This window comes from Candoia aspera, chromosome 3 (assembly GCF_035149785.1).
Source record: "Candoia aspera isolate rCanAsp1 chromosome 3, rCanAsp1.hap2, whole genome shotgun sequence".
Lineage (NCBI taxonomy): Eukaryota > Metazoa > Chordata > Lepidosauria > Squamata > Boidae > Candoia > Candoia aspera.
The window spans coordinates 22,285,080-22,312,419 of NC_086155.1; the positions used below are offsets into that span (position 1 = coordinate 22,285,080).

Consider the following 27,340-nt stretch of genomic DNA (forward strand, 5'->3'; position numbering starts at 1 on the left):
GTTTAGCTCATGGCATCATTGAGGTGCTCAAGCTCCAGCACCACGACAAGGTAACGATCCTTTGCTGAAGTTTTACTGTGTGGACCATAACAAATTGTGGCAAGTTCTTAGTGGTATGGGGATACCAAGTCATCTTGTATGCCTCCTGAGAAATCTGTATAACGACCAAGTAGCAACAGTAAGAACAGACCACGGAACAAGGGACTGGTTTAAGATTGGGAAAGGAGTACAGCAGGGTTGTATACTCTCACCCTACCTATTCAACTTGTATGCAGAACACATCATGTGACATGCTGGGCTTGAGGAATCCAAGGCTGGGGTTAAAATTGCTGGAAGAAACATCAACAATCACACATATGCAGATGACACCACTCTGATGGCTGAAAGTGAAGAGGAACTGAGGAGCCTTATGATGAAGGTGAAAGAAGCAAGTGCAAAAGCTGGCTTGCAGCTAAACCTGAAAAAAACCAAGATTATGGCAACCAGCTTGATTGATAACTGGCAAATAGAGGGAGAAAATGTAGAAGCAGTGAAAGACTTTGTACTTCTGGGTGCGAAGATTACTGCAGATGCTGACTGCAGTCAGGAAATCAGAAGACGCTTAATCCTTGTGAGAAGAGTAATGACCAATCTCGATAAAATAGTTAAGAGCAGAGACATCACACTGACAATGAAGGTCCACATAGTTAAAGCAATGGTGTTCCCCTTAGTAACATATGGCTGTGAGAGCTGGACCATAAGGAAGGCTGAGAGAAGGAAGATCGATGCTTTTGAACTATGGTGTTGGAGGAAAATTCTGAGAGTGCCTTGGACTGCAAGAAGATCAATCCAGTCCATCCTCCAGGAAATCAAGCCAGACTGCTCACTTGAGGGAATGATATTCAAGGCAAAACTGAAATACTTTGGCCACATAATGAAAAGACAGGACACCCTGGAGAAGACGATGATGCTAGGGAGAGTGGAAGGCAAAAGGAAGAGGGGCCGACCAAGGGCAAGGTGGATGGATGATATTCTAGAGGTGACGGACTCGTCCCTGGGGGAGCTGGGGGTGTTGACGACCGACAGGAAGCTCTGGCGTGGGCTGGTCCATGAAGTCACGAAGAGTCGGAAGCGACTAAACGAATAAACAACAATACCTTTCTAAATGGAATTAGAAGTTGGTGAAGTCAGAAACCAAGCATAGTATTCAGCAACCTGGAAGAGAGGATTTTTGTAAATATTACATTTTTTTAAGAACTTTTGAACTTCTGGACAAGTCGTAGTGGAGTCAGAATGTTTTCTAACTGCAGGATACTGTTAAAAGCTATTGAAATTGTGATGGAGATAAGAATTTATTTTATAGGAACAAGGGTATATCCATCGAGCATGGTTTAAAAAGTCAAGATGGAAGCTGTGATGGTGTGATTGAAGCTTCACCTGTTTTTTGTCTGTGTTGCATATGAAAGAATGGTTAATGAAACTGTGGAATATGCCTGGATGTCTAAAACAAATTCATACATAAAAGTAAATCTGATATACCATTCAATCCTATTTGGAAACCTTTTCTGGGCTATAATTCTGTACATGGAATTTCGCTACATCCCAAGTTTGGGTTCTAGAATTTGTACTTTAATCTGATTTTTTTTTTGGTTCCTTCAAGTCAGCTTTTGACCCCTGGTGACTCCCTGGACAAGTCCCTGCAGTTTTTGTGGCAAGATTCAGAAGTAGTTTGCCATTGCTACCTCCTAGGGCTGAGAGAGAGTGACTGGCCCAAGGTCACCCAGCTGGCTTTGTGCCTAAAGCAGGATTAGAACTCCTGGTCTCCCAGTTTCTAGCCTGATGCCTTAACCACCACACCAAACTGGCTCTCAATCTGATATATAGCCTACCCATTATTTGCAGTAGTTTTAATGCATTGTTCATTATGTATCACTTTTCTTTTTCCTCTTATCAGTTGCATTTCTGCCAACCAAATAATTTTACAGTTCAATAGAGACATGTTTTCAGTAGAAATTGAATATGAAATGTCTTATAGTATCTAAATTGTTTATGGTCTATTAGAATATATTAGCTATCTGGCACCTTAAATCTGCTGGCTATAAGATATTTGTTAGTCATCCACCTGTATTTTTTTGCTTATACTGCTTTTTTCTTTTTCCTTTTCTTACTATATATTCCTTTCAGTATGTATTTGTATCAGCATTATTTCTTCTTCTTTCTTCTTGTAATTTTTATAACAACACAACAACAATGACAATAAATAAATAAATAAATAAATAAACAAATAATTCTTTTGGCTAAAACCAGAGAGAAATTTGGCTCCCAATGCAGAGTTTGCATTAATCTTCTTCAGGGCAGTAGGGTCAGTCCCTAAACTATTAAACTGAAATTGGCAATGTTCAAAACAAGACTGGTCAAAGAATGCCTCAAGCACTTTATTCTTACATGAAATGACAGAAATCTCTGCAACAAGCTTGCTTGGATTCTCCTTTGTATCCTGTTTAAATTGCTGTCGGATGACAGACCAATATTTTAAAGCTTGATAGAGGACAATCCCCTATTAGAACCACCTCCCTTTGCACAACAGTTTATTACAAGTATAGTCTAAAGCCTCCAGCAAAGGATCATTACCTTGTCGTGGTGCTGGAGCTTGAGCACCTCAATGACACCATGAGCTAAACTGTGAAGGGCCACCCAAGACAGGAAGGTCATGACAGAGAGGTCAGACTAAACACAATCCCTGGGGAAGGTAACGGCAAGATATCTATTTAAATGTGGAAATCAAAAACTGGAAGGAGGTCTTCAAAGCAAGATGGATGGATCTTGGCAGTATTGGAAATGACATACAAAAACCTCATGCATTATATGAAAGGCTTGGAGTCACTAGCATTGGTACTTTGTATTCACTACTGATATAGCATGATTATGCTATCATGAGCCATGACCAAGAACTGCTTCATTCTTTCATTGGTACCAATTATTGAGCTGAACAATCTCCTGCCCTCTTTTGGTGTGTCTTCTGGGTGATATATTATTAAATAAGCTCTGTTCTTTTGTGTGAGAGAGATTGTTTTCTTCCATCTCATCATTCATGCCTTCATTTATTGACTTTCCCCTCACAGTGAGCCTCAGAACAGCAACCAGAAGCAGGAATAAGATATCAGTTTCTAAAATGGAAGGAAATATTTCCTGAGGTCTGTTTTCACAGTATTCCAAGCAGGCTTTGTCTGGCTTTAGGAAAAGCAAGAAGCAGCAGAAAATGTCAGTCTTCGTTTTCCCTCGTGAACATTAATAATCATTCTGGTACATCCTGGAATATAGGCAAATCTCTGTTGGAATAAGCAGCTTTTTTCTCTCTCTTTATAATGTGGATCAAAGAGAGTAGAGGACTGAAGAGGAGAAATTGGACAAGTGGTTTGAGAAATGGAGGTTGCTTGAGTGAGGGTACTTGTGGAGAGTGGGGTCTGAAGGATAGACCAAACAGGAAGTTGTCTAAATATCTTGCCTGGATGGGTGAGACTGGGGTGAGGAGTAGCAGGGAATTGGTAGACTAGGAGAGAGAGTGCAAGTAGGGTGAGGAAAAGCAGGTGATTTTGAAGGAGTGTGTGGAAAAACTTTTATTGGAGATTCTGTGGGAATCAACTATTGGGTTTGCTTAGGTGGGACAAGGCTAGTGGTGGGTGAATGGAGGGGGGAAGGCAAGCAGAGAAAGGTATGGTGTGAAACTGAGGCTAGGCCATCTCAGGACAAAGGAGACTGAAAAACTGTGGTCAATCCTCTCTTCAGGGCCATTGATCTCACCTTGACAGCCAAGTAGCTGGGTTTTTGGAAACTTTGGTCTCTGACTGATGCTCCTAAATGTCAGAGCTAGCTATAATGAAACCACATAATCCACTCAAGCAGATCAGGCATGCATCACTGAAACCTGGGTGGCTGAGGACAAGAGGGTGACTTTGACTGAGTTATGCTCACCTGGATTTTGTATAGTGTATTAAGATCAGTCCCAGGGTCTGAGGGGGTAAATATGACATGTCCATCAGGAGACCCTGAAGGTTACCAGAAGCTCTGCTGTATGTGGATGTGAAACCTTATTTGTGCCATTGGGCCAGAGGGACAAACTAAGGGTGCTTCTGTTGCAGTGTCCTCCCAAATGCACAATGGTATTCCTGTCCAAGCTGCTTGATTTTATCTTGGAGTTAGTGGTGGATACAACCAGGCTGATGATATTAAAGGATTTCAACCTTCCATCCCTGGGAATGGGATCTGAGGAGGGTTGGATTTAATGACAGTCATGACAATTATGGGTTGTTCATCATGGGCCCAGCGCACAAGGCCAAACTTAGATATGTTTATCTCTTAGAGCGGTTGTGACATAATCTGTTGTTGGAGAAGTTAGCAATTATTCCTTTGTCACTTATAGGGAGCCATGGGGTTACCAGTGCTAGTAATTACCACAATGAGCTAACAAGGCCATCAGTGGCTCTTGTTAGCACCTCCTGATTTTATCCACAAGGTGCTCAGTTAACATATCACAGTGGCCTGATACCAGTTCTTCTTGCGTATTTTTCAATTTGAACCGTCTACCATAGATACCTGAAAGATTCAGCTGGTTTCCAAATGGTGCTGGGAGAGTTTCTCAGAAATCATGACAGCGCTGTTGGCAGTCTCACTGACCTCTAGAACACAGAAGTGATGATGGCTCTTGATAGAATTGCTTGTTGTTTATTCGTTTAGTCGTTCCTGACTCTTCGTGACTAAAGGGACCAGCCCACGGCAGAGCTTCCTGTCGGTCGTCAACACCCCCAGCTCCCCCAGGGACGGGTCCGTCACCTCTAGAATATCATCCATCCACCTTGCCCTTGGTCGGCCCCTCTTCCTTTTGCCCTCCACTCTCCCTAGCATCAGCATCTTCTCCAGGGTGTCCTGTCTTCTCATTATGTGGCCAAAGTATTTCAGTTTTGCCTTTAATATCGTTCCCTCAAGTGAGCAGTCTGGCTTTAATTCCCGGAGGATGGACTGGATTGATCTTCTTGCAGTCCAAGGCACTCTCAGAATTTTCCTCCAACACCACAGTTCAAAAGCATCGATCTTCCTTCTCTCAGCCTTCCTTATGGTCCAGCTCTCGCAGCCATATGTTACTAAGGGGAACACCATTGCTTTAACTATGCGGACTTTTGTTGTCAGCGTGATGTCTCTGCTCTTAACTATTTTATCGAGATTGGTCATTGCTCTTCTCCCAAGGATTAAGCGACTTCTGATTTCCTGACTGCAGTCAGCATCTGCAGTAATCTTCGCACCTAGAAATACAAAGTCTTTCACTGCCTCCATGTTTTCTCCCTCTATTTGCCAGTTATCAATCAAGCTGGTTGCCATAATCTTGGTTTTTTTCAGGTTTAGCTGCAAGCCAGCTTTTGCACTTGCTTCTTTCACCTTCATCATAAGGCTCCTCAGTTCCTCTTCGCTTTCACCCATCAAAGTGGTATCATCTGCATATCTGAGATTGTTAATGTTTCCTCCAGCGATTTTAACTCCAGCCTTGGATTCCTCAAGCCCAGCATGTCGCATGATGTGTTCTGCGTACAAGTTGAATAGGTAGGGTGAGAGTATGCAGCCCTGCTGTACTCCTTTCCCAATCTTAAATCAGTCCGTTGTTCCGTGGTCTGTTCTTACTGTTGCTACTTGGTCGTTATACAGATTTCTCAGGAGGCATACAAGATGACTTGGTATCCCCATACCGCTAAGAACTTGCCACAATTTGTTATGGTCCACACAGTCAAAGGCTTTAGAATAGTCAATAAAACAGAAATAGATGTTTTTCTGAAACTCCCTGGCTTTTTCCATTATCCAGCAGATATTGGCAATTTGGTCTCTAGTTCCTCTGCCTTTTCTAAACCCAGCTTGTACATCTGGCAATTCTCGCTCCATGAACTGCTGAAGTCTACCTTGCAGGATCTTGAGCATTACCTTACTGGCATGTGAAATGAGTGCCGCTGTTCGATAGTTTGAACATTCTTTAGCGTTTCCCTTTTTTGGTATGGGGATATAAGTTGAGTTTTTCCAATCGGATGGCCATTCTTGTGTTTTCCAAATTTGCTGGCATATAGCACGCATTACCTTGACAGCATCATCTCGCAAGATTTTGAACAGTTCAGCTGGGATGCCGTCGTCTCCTGCTGCCTTGTTATTAGCAATGCTTCTTAAGGCCCATTCAACCTCACTCTTCAGGATGTCTGGCTCTAGCTCACTGACCACACCGTCAAAGCTATCCCCGATATTGTTATCCTTCCTATACAGGTCTTCTGTATATTCTTGCCACCTTTTCTTGATCTCTTCTTCTTCTGTTAGGTCCTTGCCATCTTTGTTTTTGATCATACCCATTTTGGCCTGGAATTTACCTCCAATGTTTCTAATTTTCTGGAAGAGGTCTCTTGTCCTTCCTATTCTATTGTCTTCTTCCACTTCCGCGCATTGATTGTTTAAGAATAATTCCTTATCTCTTCTGGCTAACCTCTGGAATTTTGCATTTAATTGGGCATATCTCCCCCTATCACTGTTGCCTTTTGCTTTCCTTCTTTCTTGGGCTACTTCTAGTGTCTCAGCAGACAGCCATTTTGCCTTCTTGGTTTTCTCTTTCTTTGGGATGTGTTTTGTTGCCACCTCCTGAACAATGTTGCGAACTTCTGTCCATAGTTCTTCCGGGACCCTATCTACTAAGTCCCGTCCCTTAAATCGATTCCTCACCTCCACTGCATATTCCTTAGGAATATCAGTGAGCTGATATCTAGCTGATCTGTGGGTCTTCCCTAATCTCTTTAGTCTGATCCTAAATTGTGCAAGAAAAAGTTCGTGATCTGAACTACAGTCAGCTCCAGGTCTTGTTTTTACCGACTGTATAGATGTCCGCCACCTTTGGCTGCAAAGGATGTAGTCAATCTGATTTCGGTGTTGTCCATCTGGGGAAGTCCACGTATAAAGCCGTCTCTTAGGTTGTTGGAAGGGAGTGTTTGTTATGCAGAGTGAGTTGTCTTGGCAAAATTCTATCAGCCTATGTCCTGCTTCGTTTTGTTCTCCCAGGCCATGCTTACCTGTAATTCCAGGGGTCATTTGACTGCCCACCTTAGCATTCCAGTCTCCCGTGATGAAAATAACATCTCTTTTAGGTGTGTTGTCCAGTAGGTGCTGCAGATCCTCACAGAACTGCTCTACTTCAGCTTCTTCAGCATCTGTGGTTGGAGCATATATTTGGATCACTGTGATGTTAGATGGCTTGCCCTGAATTTGAATTGAGATCATTCTATCATTTTTTGGATTGTATCCAAGCACTGCTTTAGCCACTTTACTATTAATTATGAAGGCTACTCCATTTCTTCTGTGGTCCTCTTGTCCACAGTAGTAGACCTGGTGGTCATTTGATGTGAAGTGGCCCATTCCAGTCCATTTCAGTTCACTGACGCCCAGAATGTCTATCTTTAATCTTGACATCTCACCAATAACCACATCCAATTTGCCCTGGCTCATAGATCTTACATTCCAGGTTCCAATGGTGTGTTGATCCTTAGAACATCGGATTCGCCGTTCACCACCAGCACCGTCGGCCGCTAGCCGTCCTTTCGGCTTTGAGCTAGCTGCGTCATCACGTCTGGGGCTAGTTGAACTCATCCTCTGTTCCTCCCCAGTAGCATTTTGACCATCTTCTGACCTGGGGGTCTCATCTTCCGATGGTATACCGGCATATCTCTGGTTGTACTGATCCATTTAGTTTTCATGGCAAGAATACTGGGGTGGGTTGCCATTACCTTCCCCAGGGATTGCATTTAGTCTGACCTCTCTGTCATGACCTTCCCGTCTTGGGTGCCCCTTCACGGTTTAGCTCATGGCATCATTGAGGTGCTCAAGCTCCAGCACCACAACAAGGTAACAATCCGTTGCTGAAGTAGAAATGTATAGATTGTTTATAATCTTATTATTTATTGGAAACACTTAATTTAATCACTGTACTCTTACTAGTAGTTAAGAGGGAAGGCCAATTTTTTTTTCACTTTGAAACTATCCTTTAAAAATGCCTTTAGTTCTCAGCTAGAGATTAGAATATTATATTTTCAGTGTTGAAAAAAAATGTAGCTGTAAACCAAGCATTCAGAATTTTTATAACCTTCAATATTTGAACACAAACTTATTATTCATAACCATGGTTACATTTATAGCTTCTCCTCTCAGAAACTGGGGGAAAAAAAGGAAAAAATTTCTTTGATCATCAATCCAGAGTGCTAGCATGCAGAAACTTTTGTAACTTTCAAAAATGGCCCTTTTTTCATTTCCAAATTCTTTACTTTTTTTGCTTTTATATATAGCATGTGTGAAATCTGTTCTTTGTTGTTGTTTTTACTGCTGTTAATGATGACATAATGATCTTTTTTAAAGTACCTATGCTACTTTTCATCCTAGAAGAACATAGATGTGATTATCACTCATTTTCTCTCCGTTAAATCCTTACTAGGTAGCTTAGGCTGAAAGACAGTGACCTTGTGCTGGGATTTGAATCTCAGTCTTTCAGTCCCTAGCCCAGTACGATAATCACTGCACCACACAAAAATGGGATTTTAAAAAGCAGAAGGCTTTTCAGGAAGAAGATGAAAGAAAAATAAAATTACAAGAACAGAGGCTGAGAACAAGCTGTTACTCTTTCTCCATACAGTAAAGGGGCAGGACTTTGATCACATGGTTGTGGCTTACATCTTGATTTTTTTGGCCCCCTCCCTGCAGACCTTCCTGCTTGAAAGAAAACAGAGGCAAATTATTCCCACATGGTTGCTAAGAAAACTAGTAACCAAGAACCGGGCTTGATTCAAAGGAATCCTTCATTTTATGGCTATGTACTTAGCCTGTTCCAGTGTCAGTCCTTATCTAGTCCAAACTGAGTAAGTTGAGACTGTCTTCCTTTTCACTATTTATGTAATATAAGTCAGAGGTCAATCTCTTGATATGATTTGGATTACAATGCCATTTGCTATGTGGGCGGGGTCTGACTGAAGTTCAATATATATGATAGTCAAAAGATGGCCTAGCTCTGATGTAAGTTAAGCAGGCATACTCTCTCAGCTAATCATCACTGATGTACCACTTCAGTATATGAATAGGGCTATTCATATTCTCTTCTAGGTGATGGACCCCATGAAGAACACTTAAGTAGGTAAAAAGTAGGTTAAGGTAAAGGTAAAGGTTTCCCTTGACATTAAGTCCATTCGTGTCCAACTCTAGGGGGCGGTGCTCATCTCCGTTTCAAAGCCGAAGAGCCGGCGTTTGTCCGTAGACACTTCCTCCGTGGTCCTGTGGCCGGCATGACTACATGGAACGCCGTTACCTGCCCGCCGAAGCGGTACCTATTAATCTACTCACATTGGCATGTTTTCGAACTGCTAGGTTGGCAGGAGCTGGGACTAGCAACGGGAGCTCACCCCGTCACACGGATTTGAACCGCCGACCTTCCGATCGGCAAGCTCAGCAGCTCAGAGGTTTAACCATTATGGCACCTTAAAAATTAGGAATGAATTTGCTCATCTTTCAGATGCTATAATACTCTTCTGCTAAAAATCAAAAAAGGCTACCTGCTTGGAAGTTTAGAGGGATAATATTTTTCCTATGGCTTCCATGACATTTAGCCTAATGTCTCCTATAAAGAAATGCCTCTAATTCATCCCTAGACTTCCACCTGAACCATTGCAGTATCTCTCCTTTCACTGATTCCCTTTATTGAGTAATCAATGTCCAATGCTGGTGGATATTATTTCATCTATGGAGTTTAGGACATTTTTTTAAAAAAGACGGTTAAATAAAAAAGCAGGACGGTAGCCACAGTAATGTGATGTGCTGTGATGTTGAAACAGGAGGAGCTTTGATCACACCGTGACTTTTTTGATGACACTTTGCTGACACCCCTGGTTGAGATGGTACTGGACAAAAAAGTGTGTACTCCAGCCATTGGCAATCTGCTGCTCTCCAGATGTATTTGGCTGCAATTCCCAGACCTCCCAGCCAGCAAGCCCAAACACTTGAAATTCTGGGCGTAATTGGTCCAATATACTGTATCTTGCAGGCACTAGCTGGTGTATCCCATAGGAAGTTCTCTCTCTTTGAAACTGCTTTCATTCTGGCTGAAAATTGTAGTCTACTTCCCTCTCACAAGCTGAACTGGCTTTGTTCTGTTTTACTCCTGAATATACTGAACATTGGGAGAATTACAGTAGTTCAAACAGCCTTTAATGCTCACTCTAAAAGTGTGATGCAATACTGCTGCTCACTGCAGATTTCATTTGATTGCTGTGTTTTCCCCCCCACCCCATTCAGCCTCTTGGCATTCTCAAAAGAATGAGAAGCAACATTCTCAGTCAGCAATAAGCAACAAAATGAAACCCCCTTCTCCATCAGTTCAGTAGGCAAAGAGGAATACTTTCCAAATGCTCAAAAGAAAAATTGCTCAATAGCCAGAGGAGGGCTAGATTCCCAAGAAGCTGTTTCAGAGTATCACCATTGGAATACTTTCAATCTTTGAGATTGAAATCAACTAAAGAGTTTTAAAATAGATTTCTGGTTGAGGACTGCAGCAGAACAGCCAAATTCTCTCTGTCCATGCAGGACTGTCTGTTATTCTTTGTCTTCCTGTGTGGCTGAAGGCCAACCTACATCTGATGTTATTCATAGTTTGCAGAAAGTATACTTGGTGTGCTTCTGTTTGTTGTTTTTTTGCAGCGGGGGTGGGGGGATAATGGGTATCCACAGGGAGGTCAAAAAAATCAGGATAGCAGCCACAGTCTGGCAGCTGAAGCCCTGTCCCTTTTTACATGTGTGGCAGTGATTTTTTTAAAAAAAGTGGGAGAGATCAGCTCGCATAGTGGTGGCCCCCATTTTTTCACCTCCTTCCTGCAGACACCCCTGGAGGGTAACCAGCTGTGGAACCCTGAGCACAAGACTCCCTAATCCAGATGTGGGACCTACCTGACTTGGGTACTGAAATATTGATTCTCCCTGACTGTTAAGACAGCAAGGCCAGAAAAAGAAGGGGGGAAAAATGAAGTTCTAAAGTAGATGGCAAAAATGGATGTAGATTTGCTGTTCTCTCTATACAAGGAGAGAGAGAATAATGCTGGATGAAGAAAAACTGAAGTCTTTGAACTGTAATGCTGGAGCAAATGGTTGAAAAAACTTTGGACTGCAAGGAGACCAATACTCAAGACTTGATGTGTTAAAACAAGAACTGTTCATTGGAAGCACTTAAAAAGAAATTAAAGTGTGGACAGATGCAGTCCTGAGGGTCACCCAGTGCCAAGCCATAAAAGGGCTTTATAGATTAAAAGCAGCACTTTAAATTGCAGCTGGAAGCTAATAGGAAGGCAATGCAGGGCCTGCAAAATAGGTGTATTATGTGTCTGCTGACAAGTACCCGTGAGCGCCTGGGCCACTGGATTTTGCTTGAACTGAAGTTTCCAGGTGGTCTTTAAAGGCAGCTCCACATAGAGCATATTGCAGTAGTCTTTGAGCCTGGGGTGCAACCCTATCCAGAGATATCAGAGGGACATAGAGGAGCCTGAACGTACGAAGAGCTGGAAATAACTGAATGATTGAATAACACATATATCTGTTTCTGTGTCTAAAGTGGGAGAATTAGAAAGACAGATGCAAAATAAGAGATAATTATTATATTGAAAAGAAAAATAAAAAACAATGGAAGATATCAAATATGTACTGAAAATTGAAAATATATTCATGTTTCCTTCAAAATATCATTAGCCTTATCTCTATTCTTAACAACATTATCTTGTCTGCAATAAATACCCTGCTGGTTAGCAAGAAACTCCGTTTATTTTAACATCTCCAAGCCCCCCACCATGTTAAAACAAGTATTGCAGATAAAGTAAAGCTGCAATTCTATACCTAGCAGTAAGCACAGCTGAGTTCTCTGAGTATTTTAAGTGCGCCTAGGTATATATTGACAGTATCCAAGATCATCTGTCCTTCTAACTCTCCCACTTTAGGAACAGAAATAGATATATGTGTTATTCAATCATTCAGTTATTTCCAGCTCTTTGTACATTCAGGCTCCTCTATTTATTTATTTATCAAATTTGTCACCACCCATCTCCTCCCACCATCTCCTCTATGTCCCTCTGATGTCTCTGGATGGGGTTGCACTGTCCCTGAAGAAGCAGGTCTAAGACTTAGAGGTCCTCCTGGATTCGTGGAAGGAGGTGGCTGGTGGGGGCTTTGCCCAGCTGAGGCTGGTGTGCCAGTTGCAGCCTTACTTGGGAATAGGAGGACCTGACCACTATGGTTCATGTGTATAAAATCCTAACCTTTGCTAGCCCTATTCAAGTAATAATATTTGAGCATTCAGTTGGAAGTATAACAAATTGTTGTCCTCTCTTGTGGACAGTTACATTTGTTGGAAAGTGAAAGAAGGAATTAGGGGTCTCCTATCCTGGACCCAGTCCTTATTGACCAGGAGGAATTGGTTGAAGAAGTGAAAGTGAGAGGAACCTTGAGGGACAGTGACCATATTATCTTGAGTTTATAATATTAAGGAGAAAAGGAATAGAGAAGAGTTGGAGACATACTGGCTTTCAGAAGAGTGGGTTTTGATGAGCTGAGATGGAAAATAGTTCAGATCCAATAGCTTGGAATCCTGATACAGAAAAAGATCCATGAAAGTTGGGAAATTTTGCAAAATAAGATACCAAAGGCCCACTCACAAACAATTCTTAGGAGAAGGAAGAATGGGAGACATCTAAAGTGTGGATATATAGAGAGTGTTAAGGTTTCCCTACTAACAGATTAAGCTACTTTTATACCTAATCATTTGGCCAGGTGAAGGGGTTGCATTTGATTGTCTCCTCTCACGTGCTTCATGCAAAATAGCCTGGGGGGAGGACCTGCCCGGACTTGTCTTCTCACTTCTTCTTTTTCTCTCTGCTGGAAATGTAGCTCAGCAAGGCTGCTCCAAAAAGGGAGCTAGGTCCTTTAAATGTTTTGCTTTTGTTTTTGTTTTCTGTAAATAAATTATTTTTATAGAAATGCTTGGTGTGTGACTTTTTTGACCTCTCCTGGGCTAAAGGCTTTCCCAGCATTCTGCAACAGGTTATGGGCCCAGTAAACAACGCAGTAAAACCCAGAGAGAAAAGAGAGGTCAGCTCCACACCTCATGCACAATTTAAAGGCAGGTAGCAAAGACCTGTGAAGATTTTCTTTGGAGCCACCTGGAGATTTTCCAGCAACTGCCGGTCTGCAGGACTTAGAAGCTAGCTGAGGTGACTTGCAAAAGAAGGAAGAAGCCATGGCTACCTCCCAGCCCTCAGCGATGCCTCTGGAGCGCCTATCAGAGACCAACTATTTGAATTGGGCCCTGAAGATGGAAATGTATCTTCGCAGAGAGGATCTTTGGCTGCCAATTGGTGAGCAATCCCCCCAAAATCCCAATGCTGAATGGCTGAGACAGGATGAGCGGGCTAGAGCCACCATTATCTTGGGAGTTGAGGACAATCAGCTAGTCCACGTGCGAGGCATGCAGTCTGCAAAGCAACTTTGGGACGCTTTGAGAGACTTATATGTAAAGGCAACAGCAGGGAGTAAAGTTACTCTGACGAAAAAGCTGTACAGAGCCTACCTTGCAGAAGGAGATAGCCTTCCTGAGCACCTGCATTTTATTCAGCAGCTGTATGTTGAGTTGCAGGAGAGAGGAATGGAATTTACACCTCTCACAAAATCCTATATCCTCCTGTCCTCACTAAATGAAACGTGGGACACGCTGATTTGTACCCTGGAGGCTATGCCTGAAGCAGACCTCACCCCATCGTATGTTACACAGCGCTTACTCGCTGAATGGGAGAAGAGAGAGGAAAGATCCCCCCCATCTCTTCTGGAAAGCTGCAATACCAGAAAATGAGGGAAAAGAAGGGAAAGGAACCTGAGGCCACAGCACTAGCCAGCCAGCGATGCTTCACTTGTGGTTCAGCTGGACATTTGCAAAGAGACTGTGCCATGAGACCCAAGAGTAGAAAGACAGAGCAGAAGAACACAAGGGCAACACAGAAGAAGGCTCTTCAGACAACCCAAATTGCACAGGTTGCTGAGAAGGGTAATTCTGATGTATGGGTGTTAGATTCTGGGGCCAGTTGTCATTTATGTAATTGTAAAAGCTCTTTTGTGTCACTGTCTAAAACTGAAAGACAAAGTGTATCTTTGGCTGATGGGTCTGTCACCAAAATTATGGGACAAGGTGACTTGTATTTATCCTGCTTAGGAGAAACTGTAAAAGGTGTGTTGTATGTGCCAAATTTACAATCAAACCTTTTATCTGTGGCACAATTGGCTGCAACAGGGTATATCATAACATTTAAGAAAAATGGTTGTGAGATACGTAAAAATGGGAAATTGTGTGCTACTGGTATGTTAAAAGACTCCTTGTACATTGTGCAAAATGCAAGGAAGCCAAGCTGCAAGGCTGCAGTTGGCAACACACCATATCATGACCAATGTGTACACCTGATGCACAGGAGACTTGGTCATGCTAATTACAAGTATATAGCACAAATGCCACAGCTGTGTGCTGACCTAAAGATAAAACCCTGTGCTAAATACTTAGATTGTGTAGTTTGCAAAGAATGCAAAACACTAAAAGCTCCTGTGAGTAAGCACAGTGACAGAGTTACAACTAGACCTTTGGAAATTGTACACTCTGATATTATTGGTCCTTTTGCTCCAAGTCTTGGACAAGCAAGGTATGCAATGACCATCATTGATGATTTCTCAAGATACACATTTATCTACATCTTAAAACATAAAGATGAGGCATTTGAGAAATTTAAAAGTTTTGTGACATGGGCAAATGGAAAATTCCCTAGGCCTGTATCTGCACTCCAATGTGATAGAGGAGGAGAATACCTTTCTCACAAATTCAGAAGGTTCCTAGTGGAAAAAGGGATAGAACAAATTCTTTCTAACCCGTACACCCCTCAGCAAAATGGTGTTGCTGAAAGAAAGGGCAGAACCTTGCAAAATGCGATGGAATGCATGTTAAAAGATTCACGATTATGTTTTAAGTTCTGGGGAGAAGCTTTATCGACTGCTTGTTATGTTCAGAACAGGTTGTATAACTCTATGATTCAGGACACTCCATTCCATTTGTTTTATGGTGTGAAACCAAAAGTAAGCCATCTTAGAGTGTTTGGTAGCACTGCATGGGTTCACATTCCAAAACAGCAGAGAAGGAAAGGAGGCCCCACAACAAAGAAAGCCATCTTTGTTGGCTATGAACAAAGCCAGAGGAGCTACAGGTTCATAATGGGAGAGAAATTAATAATTAGCAAAAGCGCTTCTTTTGCTGAACAAAACTGGGGGAGATTAAATTCTAGCTCTCCAGTTGAACTGACCACCACAAGAGAACAGCAAGGACTTGCTGATGGTGATCTTTTGCCTGATGAGGACATTAAACCAGAAAAGCAAACTGAAGATCTGTCTGATGAGATAGATGCTTCTCAGGAAAGTGATAGGAGTCAAAATTTAAGCCCTGTATTACCTCGCAGATCTCAGAGGAGTAATAAAGGCGTTCCTCCATCACGTTTTCAGGCTGAAACAGTAAAGGCTTTTCACATATTCACAGAACCTGAGTCTTTAGAACAAGTGAATGCTTTACCACCTGAGATTGCACAAAATTGGCATTCTGCCATGCAACAGGAATTAGCATCCTTGAAAGAAAATAAAACATGGAAACTGGTAAATCTACCTCCCAATGAACGCTGTCTGGGTTGTAGGTGGGTTTTCAAACTGAAAAGGGATGCTGATGGCAAAATCCAAAAATATAAAGCAAGGTTGGTTGAAAAAGGGTTCACTCAAAGGAAAGATTTAGACTTTGACAAGACTTTTGCACCAGTTACTAAAGGTGAATCAATTAGATTACTGTTAAAAGTTGCTGCACTCAAGGGAATGTCAGTTAACCACTATGACATTCAAACTGCATTTCTCTATGGTGATTTAGACCACAGATTATACATGCAGCAACCCCCTGGCTATGAAAAAGGGGAGAATCTAGTCTGTGAACTGCAGAAGTCAATCTATGGGTTAAAACAAGCTGCTAGATCCTGGAACCAAAAAGTAGATGAAAAACTGCAGAATTTTGGTTTTGAAAAAGGAAAAGCAGATCCCTGTGTATATATGAGGAAGGACAAACAAGGCTGTATGTATCTGTGCATTTATGTTGATGATTTGCTGCTATTCACATCAACAGAAAAACAAAGGCTTGATTTTGAAGCCTGCATAAAAAGCCATTTCATATTAAAAAGCCTTGGAGTTGTGACCAATTACCTAGGTTTGGAAAAACACAGGAAGAAAAATGGTAACTTTCTGTTAAACCAAAGGAGATAATGGTAATGTGAATGGAAAGACATATAAAGTCAGAGAAGATTGGTTTGCATCTTAATCTGTAGTGTAAAAAGGGGAGTGTTAAGGTTTCCCTACTAACAGATTAAGCTACTTTTATACCTAATCATTTGGCCAGGTGAAGGGGTTGCATTTGATTGTCTCCTCTCACGTGCTTCATGCAAAATAGCCTGGGGGGAGGACCTGCTCGGACTTGTCTTCTCACTTCTTCTTTTTCTCTCTGCTGGAAATGTAGCTCAGCAAGGCTGCTCCAAAAAGGGAGCTAGGTCCTTTAAATGTTTTGCTTTTGTTTTTGTTTTCTGTAAATAAATTATTTTTATAGAAATGCTTGGTGTGTGACTTTTTTGACCTCTCCTGGGCTAAAGGCTTTCCCAGCATTCTGCAACAGAGAGCTCTTTAAAATCCTGAAAAGCGACATGTATAGGAAATGGAAGGAGAGGCATATAACCAAAGAAGGCTAAGAAGCAGTTGCCAGAAACTTTAGGAGTGTGAGGAAAACTAAAGCTCAGAATGAGGTGAGGCTTGCAGGAAAATGCCCCAAACAATAAAAAGGCTTTTTCAGGTAATTTAAGTGAATTCAACTCTCCAGGAGCAGATGAATTATATCCTAGGGTACTGAAAGAACTGGAAGAGGTGATTGCACAACCACTAACTGTAATATCTGAGAACTCCTGGAAAACTGGCAAGGTCCCAGCAGACTGGAGGAGAGCAAATGTTTTCTTTTACTTCAAAAAATAGGGAAAAGGACGGAAATTACACACCTGTTAGCTTCATTGGGCAAGATCCTCAAGCAGTTTATTGAAGAGAATATTTGTATTTGGGTAGGAATGCAACAATTAAAAACAGCCAGCATGGGTTTGCCACAAAAAGGTTCTGATAGATTAACTTTATCTTAAAAAAAAAAAAGAATTACCTGTGTAACTTATAAGGAGAATACCGTGGGGATAGTGTACCTTGTTTTCAAGAATGCATTCAGCAAAGTTTTTAATGGTATCCTTCTTAATAAAATGATAGAAAATTATTTTCCATTAACCATCTTGGTAGCCATCTACAGGGCGATGCTAAGGAGTTTCTGGGCATCTGCAGGATAAAATTGCTCGGATCCATTCCAAGTTGGATTCTGAGCATGAGACAGGGTCTGTGGAGGTGCCCAGGAAATGTACTTACCCTGTTATCTGGGAACAGTTTGATCCTGTTGGCCCCAAGGAAGTGGACAGGATCCTCCAGACTGTAAATGCCACCACTTGCCAATTAGATCCACGTCCCTCCTGGCTGGTGGAGGCAGCTTGGCAGGTCCAGGCGATGGTAAACACATCCTTGAGAGAGGGGGGGTTTCCAGCGGTCTTTAAGGAAGCGCTGGTGTGCCCCCTCCTCAAGAAACCATCGCTGGACCCCACTGTACTGGACAATTTTCGTCCAGTTTCCCACCTCCCCTTTTTGGGGAAGGTGGTTGAGAAAGTGGTAGTGCTGCAGCTCCAGAGGATTCTGGATGAAATGGATTATCTAGACCCCTTTGCGCAAACAATTTTAGGTGCCCCAAGGGTGGCACATATAACACCTTTGCTACATGAACTGCACTGGCTCCCAGTTTGCTTCCAGGTCCAATTCAAGGTGTCACCTTTAAAGCCCTACATGGCACAGGGCCAGGTTACCTGAAGGACTGTCTCATCCCCATCACATCGACCTGTCCCACCTGGTCATGCAGAGAGGGCATGTTACGGACCCCATCTGTAAAAGAATTCCATCTGGTGGGGTCCAGGAAGCGAGCCTTCTCTGCAGTAGCTCCTGCCCTTTGGAACATCCTTCCCCCAGAGGTGAGACAAGCCCCTTCACTCCTGGACTTCCACAAATAATTAAAAACCTGGTTGTGTCAGCATGTCTGGAGCAGGGAGAGGAATAGTCAATCATGGGGATGGCTAGCGCCTTAGAATGGCCCTTGATACTCACTGATTGAGGAACAAACTTAGCCATCTGGATTTTACCATATTTTTTATCTTTTATCTATTTATATTTATAGTTACATTTATTGTATTTATGATGGTATTTTAAATTTTGTTTTTTGTAAACTGCCCAGAGTCCAGGCAGGGAGATGGGCGGTGATAAAATTTGATAAATAAAATAAATAAATCATTTCAAGCCTGTCCAGTCTTTAGCATGGATTCAGATCTGGTTTGATAAAATAAATTTCTACTCCAACTGTTTTAAAAATATACAATGCAGGAATTGAACAATATGTATATCAAGATTTCATTAGTACTCTGAGAACAGTGGAGTATTAAGGACAGAGAGGTAAAATATTGTTCAGAGCAGTTATGCGCTGGATCCTCCTACCTTTAAAAAAATGAATTTCATGGCGCTGAAAGCTCCTAATCACTGTTATCTCTACAAAAAACTAGTCGTTGAATGGGTGATTATCCCCTACTGTATAGATGTTTCATTCAAAACAGTGCCCTCAGCTGTTCAAACAATACTGTCAGTGCATCATACAGGCAAATTCAGTGTAAATATTTGTGTGTGTGTGTGAACACATTTAGCAGAAGAAAATCAGTTTGGGGGTTATAAAGAAAACACATTAAGGATTAAATTTGATTAAACTTACTGAGATTATTTCCAAGTGAATATGCAAAGAGCAATCGGGATGCTATTCTTAATTTAAGATCATATTCTCTTCTTGAATTATGGTTTAAGGCAGATGAAAGGAGCTCAACAGAACTGTTACCTGCAGATTTGGAAATTCAGGATATTCAGATATTTTGCTTGAAAGCTTGGAGCAAGAAAAGGATTGTCTCTCAACCTAAACAGCAGATTATCAAAGCACTGTGGTTCAATGCAGAGTCAAGGCTCCTTAGTTTCTATCATGGAGGTTTCCATTTACACTGTGAACTCTAATTAAGTCATTGCTAAAATAAAGCAAACCGGAGTCTTTGAATATGCATGTCAGAACTCCGACAATGAGGAATTTAGTATTAGACAGACTAAAGATCGATTCGCTTCGATTGAGACTAAAGATCTTCATTCAAATCCTGGCTTATTCATGGAGGCAGCCCATAGTCTTAGGCTAGTCATATCTGATGATTTGGAATTCCCCAGACTAGAGGCAGAACAGGTTTAGATTTAAATCAAGGAGATTCTGGGGGTAAAAAGGAGAGTTGATTAAGACTTTGCTCTTGTTTTATCTGCCAGGAAATATGGAGCAGAAATATCCTAGTTTACATAATGTACTAAGCCAGGACTAAGGCACTCTTTCCAGCTGAGGGGTGGACATGCATTTTATGTGTTTGTTTATTATAAATGCTTCTAAGTGGCTTCAATCAAATGACTCTATATGGGTTACAATATAACAATATAACACGCAATGCATACAATACATCACAATAAATGAAAAATTATCAAAATTATTAGACATATCAATAATAATCTATCAATATAGAATCAACACAATTATAGTGTAGCCTTTGCGCTCTGCCTGGGGATTGCAAGGTTGATGGCCAATTATACAACTATAATTATATAATATTATCACTGGAAGGGATCGGCCTAAACCTCTTGCTCCTTTTTACCCTGTTGAGAGGCTTAGAAAGGATAAAGGGTAAATGGATGCCTTAAGTCCTAGAGAATAAGAGTGGTAGCCTTAAGCCTCTGGAAGGCTTAGGGCACCTGTATGGTCTTTTAAAATCCTCCCACTCACCAACCCAAGACCAAAAAAGGTTCCAAAATTGTTGGCACTGCTGATTCCAATGGGCTGGTTGCCCATCCTTGCACTCAGCTGTATAACTGAAGCCCCATTGCTCACTTGTAAATGAAGAGCATGGGACACAAGTAGGGCTGGGTGGGATGTGGTTCAAATGAAACCTAAGTCAACTGAAATGACTTAGGCTTCATTTGAATTTAATTTGACGTTTTAAAGTTGCCATGAGCAAGGGATGGCAGAGGAAGTTGCGGGGTGGCACTGAGGAGTTGTCCAGCAGCGAGGGTTTGGGGCCCATGCTGAGCACATAGCAGGCTTGGAAAGGCTACTTGTCCCATGGTCCAATTGATCTGTGGGTCGTGTGTCATGAGCCATTAGACCCCTAACACCACAGGGAAGTGAGGCATGGCAGCAACATAGAACTCGATCCATTCTGAATGGGACCCTATCCGCATGATTAAATGTTGGGTGGCAGATGCCACAGGGACAGATCAGAGTGGTCACCCATTGATGTTCTCTATGATCACTGGAGGTTTCATCTCCTGCTGGAATGTCTCATCTTTGTGCAAACCTGGCGTCTATAAAATTGGCTGTGGCCCTGGAGTCAACCATAGCTTGAGCCTCAATGGTGGTGCAATTTGCAACCTGCAGGTGGACAAGCACCGCCAGGTATTGGAGTGGGGTGGGACGAGGCACATGGGCTTGGCTTGCAGCCAAACTAACCCAGCCTAGTTGCCCCTTTAGTCTGGGCACAGTCCGTTTCCCACTGGTGATGTCATCTTCTTCTTGGCAGGGCAGCTGATGGCCATGTGTCCTGAGCCAGCACAGTACAGACAAAGGCCCTCCCATCTGCAGTGTTCTTTTTCAATCAGTGTGAGATGAGGCCGTGCCCCTCCAATCTGCATGGGTTCCTCTGCCAGGGTTTGGGGGCTGGTGTGTGCGTGACGATGGAATGGGACATCATGGTGCGCCGTTGGGCCCTCCTCTGCTGTAGGCGTCCATCCATCTTCAGGCAGAGGTGCATCAGCCCTTGGAGGGTCTGTGGGCAGTCAGTGCGGGCCAGCTGATCCAGAATCTCAGCCGCCAGTCCTACCTGGAACTGGTCCAGAAGGGCTTCCTCATTCTATTTGAGGTCCAGCGTGATCAGCTGGAAGTCACTGATATACTCTGCCACTGGCCGATGAAATAGGTCTAGATAATCCTTCAGGGGTAATCTTTCAGGTTTCTCGCCAACTGCAGACCAACCATCTTCTCAACGGGTTCCTCTGCCAGGGTTTGGGGCCTGGTGTGTGTGTGATGATGGGATGGGACATCATGGTGCGGTGTTGGGCCCTCCTTCTTCAGTCTGGTTTCAGGCCAGGATTTAGTGCTGAACAGCTTTGGTTGTGCTTGTAGATGACCTACAGCAGAACTGGGATAGAGGTGGTGATCCATCCTCATGGTCCTTGATCTCTCAGTGACTTTTGATACCATTGACCATGGTATCCTTCTGAGCCAGCTATATGGGCTGGAGATTGGGGGCACTGTTCTATGGTGGTTCTATTCCTTTCTCTGGAGCTGGTTCCAGTCAATTTGGTTGGGGTTGGGGGAGAGGTCATTCTCTCAGCCCCTCCTTTGTGGGTTGCCTCAAGGTTCTACTCTCTCTCCCCTCCTTTTCAACATCTACAATGAACCACTGGGTGAGGTCATCCACAGTTTGGGGTACAGTATCATCAGCACACTGATGATAGCCAGGTGAGCCTGTTGAGGTTCTGTCCCAGTGCCTGGAGGCTGTGCAGGTTTGGATGGGAGGAATCATCTCTAACTCAATCCTACCAAAACAGAATGGCTGTGGATGTTTGGGCCAGCCAGATTTGGGGATATTCCATCTCTGACCTTGGATGGGATTGCACTTCCCATTTACAGTAAGAGTAGTGTGCAATCTGGGGGTCTTCCTGGACTCACAGTTCCTGCTCGATGAGCAGGTGGCAGCTGTGGCCAGGAAGGCCTTTGCACAGCTTCATCTGGTGTGCCAGTTGTATCCTTTCCTTGATTAGGAGACTCTTCAGACAGTTTTTCATGCTCGGGTCACCTCATGGCTTGATATGGGGCTGTCCTCGAAGGCTACCTGGATGCTTCAACTGGTCTTGCTATCTTTTATTTCCTATTTTTGTTTTTCCTTGTATTTTTTAGATTGTTTCTTACTTGTGAGCTGCTCAGAGTCATTGGGAGTTGGGTGACATACAAATGTAACAATAAATAAATGCTATTTTACAGAATTATTTTTTTCCAGAGTTTCTGAGACTCAAGGTGAAGGTGCAGTCTGACCTAGGCAATTTAGTAAGGGGGAGAGTTGGTGTTAAGAACAGAATATTTGGAACTGGCAAATGTATGATTTGGTTACTGAGAGGAGAATCCAGGTGTGAACCCAGAGGAACAAAGAGATGGGGCAAATTTGGATCTAACAATCAATCAATGTAGTCAGTTTTAATTGATAGGCCTTAGAACATAGCATATATTTATTAACATGTTACCGGGACATGTGCATACCATGGTTAGGGGGATGTGAGAATGAGTCCTAGACAATTATTTCATTGTCTGTCTTTTTGTGAAGCTGTAAATAAAACCAGGATATCTTCATATCACAGCATTCTAGCTCAGAAGATTGCACATGGTAAGATGAAGGACTTTCTAACTAAGGGGTGGGGAGGGTAAAAGGTATGAGATTCAAACAAAACCTCAAAATATGTATGTTGGCATGCTCCTAACAGCAGTGTACAATTCAGCAAGAAAGATTCACAGTGAGGATCATTAGTTAGGTTAATTGTCAAGAAGGTAAGGGATTAATATACAGAATCTTTGCAAATGAAACTAGCATCCATTTGTTAGTGAATTCATTAAGATGGAATCCCTGTGAGCCATTGAATCTTTTATTCCCAGATTGCCAGACCAAAGAGCAGATTATCCTTTTTCCAAATAAGACTAACCTGGAATATACAACAGTTCACTGTTATTTGAGATCTCACTTACGTGCATAAATACCTTTCTTTAAATAAGGAACAGCCAATGCTGCTAACCCTCTGCCTTTTATTGTAGAAAGGAATGACTGATCATTAATTAAGACAAAACAAAAGTAGCAGTTTTCTCAAAAAGTCATCTACCATCACTCATCCAGTCATCTAACGTCACTCTTGGAAAATTAATGCGTTCTCTATTAAACATATTAAGATATTAAAATACCTTAGCATTTTCTTTCAGTTGTTGGCAATCTGGAAAGAAGCACTAAGAGTAATTTCTATCTGGGCCCACAGACTTGCAAATGCCATTTTGAAACTTTAATGGTAGCAATTATACACCCGCTGCAATGAAGATCTTCAGATGAAATGTAATTAGCCATCTGTTAAACACTATGCAGATTTGTAATCCCTATGATTGAAACTTTCTAGCAGCAGTGCAGTCTACATTTTTAAGAACTTTGTTGTGAGCCTCTAGGTGTCTTTCCAATACTTTATTGTACCTGGAGACTGGAGTAATCTCTACGGAGTCTTTTACGTGGCTTTGGCACCTCAATTTTTGACAAATTTGTCTTTATCGATAGCTCTCTAACTTTCCTCACCTTACAGGATAATTACATATCAATAAGGTATAGATTCAGATATAAAATTTGACTTATCTGTTCAAAATTTGACCATGCTCATCCTTGAGAGGGCCTCACTGGAGCTGAAGCAACAGATCTTTAATAATGATCTCAAGAGAGATCTCAGCACAAGACCTGTTTTGCCTGGAATAGTTTGACTGGAAGACCATTCTCCAATGCCAATTTTTGCTAACATTTTATATCCATCTCATAGATGAGCTTTCCCCATTGCCAGAGCCAATACTCTGACCTCCAAATTATTGGAGGAAAATTTTTGTACTCACCTATGCAAGAACATGTATGCCTTTGTTCAGCAGGTGAAATAGAATGCTTCACACCTGCTTCTGTACATGCCATTTTCATTAGGTCTGGTGGGCAGATCTAATACTACTCCTTCTGGACAATAGCTATGATAGTTTGGGAAGAATTTTCTCCCCCTTTTAGATGATAGATCTTCTCTGATCTCCAAAATGGTAGCCAAATGTTGTTCACTCACTATTTCTACTCATTCTTAACGTTGTAGCTAATTTATTCATGTTTTATTCCTGTATGCATTTACTGTATATGGGTGTTTGTTTTCCCTCCACTATAATAAGAAAATCTTGAAACTGCTAGAGAAGATGTAAAATCACTTTTTTTTTTGTCTCTTTGTAACTCAAAGGTGACCAAGATGCTGGCTGTGGTGGTGATCCTCTTTGCCCTTCTATGGATGCCATACCGCACCTTAGTGGTGGTCAACTCCTTCATGGACCCTCCTTACCTGAACAGCTGGTTTGTCCTCTTCTGTAGACTCTGCATCTACCTGAACAGTGCTATCAATCCAGTTATTTATAACTTGATGTCCCAAAAATTTAGAGCTGCCTTCAGAAAGTTGTGCAAATGTGAGCAGAAGAGAACTGAAATTGCCACACAGTACAATACCCCTGTCTTCTACAGCACCATGAAAGACTATTCTCATGACAGTTCTGAGCACAATGTAACAGAACAAGAAGATCTCAATGGTTGCCCCCCAATAGCCAGAAAAAGTAATCTTTCCAAATAAACATGGCACATAATCACTGACTATGGTTGCAGAAACCACCAATGTGGATAGTTTCAGGAATATTTGATCAGCATGCTAAAGATCTAATATTCTTTTTTCTGCATTTGGATATAATATTTCCATAAAGTTATCTGAATTGCTGTACTTAAATGCTAATGTGGGCTGAACTGTGACTAATATTAGTTGTGATCAAGATTTGATGTGGTACAATGGGATCTCTCACTTTGTGTCAATAGCCTTTTCTATGCATTCCTCTCTCAGAATAGTCATGTGTGCAGTCACTGGCTACACTCTGTCCATTGTATTCCCACCAGCCCAAACTTACTGTTGTCCATGCCTTGGAAGAAGAAGATCTAGAAATGGGAAGCTCCTTTATTTGAAACTTTTTTCCTGGATCAGGAAGAAGGGGATTCATGGGATGAAAGTCTAGACAGAAGAAGCCTTTCTATGGGGCCTGATGGAAATAATTGGACTGGATTGGACCTATGGGCTTCAAATTTCCCATGTCTGTTCTAAAGGCTGGTTGAAGAAGGGAAGTATCACACTGATGGAAGTGGCAGATATTCCTGCAGAAGAAATGGAGACAAAGACAATTTCCATGAATAAGCCTAACTCTTCTGAAATGAGACTCTAAGTTTTATGCACTAGATTAAACATAAAACTATGTATCTTGCTGACTTGAGGGAAATTTGGTATATTGGGCCTTTCTAGGACTTTCCACAGTGTCTAACTGTTGCCTAATACGTATCGTTTTACCAGGCATGCTCTAAAGATATGGGACAGGCTTCCCTGCTGTTAAAACAGAGTCAGTGGAAAGATACTGCCTCTTCATTCATTAGGATTAGGGTCATCTAGTTTGATACTTCTGCATTGACAGTTGTTCTCCAGTTCTTCAGGACAGAGATTATGCCTGGAAATATTGAGGACTGAACCTGGATCCTTTTGCATATCAGTATGTGCTTTGCCACTGAACTAGACATTTCCCATCTGGTTTATTATGAATATGAAGAGGCATCTGAAAGCGTATTATTAAGTATGTAAAAGTGAAGTCCATGCAGGTTGGGAAATCTGGAAACTGATGTCCACCAGTCTGGGAATTCTAGGTTTGGAAACACTTTAACAGGGAAGCCCAGCCACTGCAGATATGATGTGGATAACACATTCCAAGGTGCTGGATGTAACTGAAGTAACATCTCACGTGATGATTTGGTTATACCTCTTTTTTTTTTTCCTTCAATTAACACAAATCTAAGTCTTCAGTAGCTAAGCAGCACTATTTAGACATTCCAGGGCTTTTAAGTTCACTGTGGCTCTTTTTATGTATATGTATATGTATATGTATATGTATATGTATATGTATATGTATATGTATATGTATATGTATATGTATATGTATATAAAAGACTTAAGAATTTTAGTTGAACAACAATAACTTTGTTCAATTACAGTACAAAATAGATAAAATGTAATCCTTAATCTGATTTTCCTGGAAGAAGGCGATGGTCCTAAAATAAGTCTTGCTTCTGTTTTATTACTTCTCCTATTCATTGATCAGGTTCACATTTCACTATGCCCCCACCCTCATATAAACTATAGGAATCCACAAGTACATAATAGAGAACATTAACATTTTTAATTTCCATACTCTAAGATGACACACCTCTAATAGTACCTATAAACATTCAGCAATGCTGATTAGATGTTATACTCTTTTGGTGGTTACTAACGCAATTCCAGTTTAGGTCTTCTGACAAGTTGATTTTGCTTGACCTTGTTTCTGATTTTTTTCTTTTCCTCTTTCAGAATGAGAAGACTGCTACTTCTCTGGAATTCCAAGTATCTTCCATTCTTCTTCATGGTGTTCCTGTTAGTCTTAATTCATGATGTGGAGCTATTTGGATCCAAAATGGGAAAGGTACTTCAGATCTGGTGTGGATATGTTAGCAGCACCTGCTAACTCCTCAAAGTAGCCATGCAAGATCAGGAAAAAGTGCAGCAAGAGGGATGCTGATAGGGTCCACAAGGTCACTGCAACCCAAACATGTATTTTCTTCCTACTAGCCCAGGAAAAGGTGCAGTTTCTTAAAAGAGGAACAGCAAGTGCATATCAGATCATAAACACCTTTTCCACTTCGTATCCAAATAGCTGTATACTATTGTAGTTTAATAATATGGGATTGAGATGTCAGATTCGGTTCCTGTTCAGCTGAACATCCCTTCTGAATACCTAATTTAATACACAATTCTAGCATCATGCTTATTCTTTATAAAATGGCCTGAGGCTTTCAGAATAACTAAATAATAGTCCTTAAGTTGATTTACAATAACAATGTGTCTTAAAGTCTGTTTTTCCTAGTAGAAACCACCCCCTTCCCTCCCAAGCCCTGCTTCTATTCCTTTGGGGTTCTTCCCTGCCATTTAAGATGGTGGCTCCTCCTCCTCCTAGAGCAGTTTTTCTCAACCTTGGCCACTTAAAGATGTGTGGACTTCAACTTCCAGCATTGCTGGCTGGGGAATTCTGGGAGTTGAAGTCCACACATCTTCAAGCGGCCAAGGTTGAGAAACACTGTCCTAGTAAGAGATCTCATTT

At 41.8% G+C, this 27,340-nt stretch overlaps 1 protein-coding gene across 1 annotated transcript in view; it reads left to right on the forward strand.

The window, feature by feature from the left end:
* Positions 1 to 24,750, forward strand: part of LOC134494804 (thyrotropin-releasing hormone receptor-like) — a 40,902-nt gene extending 16,152 nt beyond the window's left edge. The window contains exon 2 of the mRNA XM_063300050.1: positions 24,370 to 24,750. Within this exon, the coding sequence (XP_063156120.1) occupies positions 24,370 to 24,750 (381 nt within the window). The remainder of the gene's footprint in view (positions 1 to 24,369) is intronic.
* The last annotated feature ends 2,590 nt before the right edge of the window (positions 24,751 to 27,340 follow it).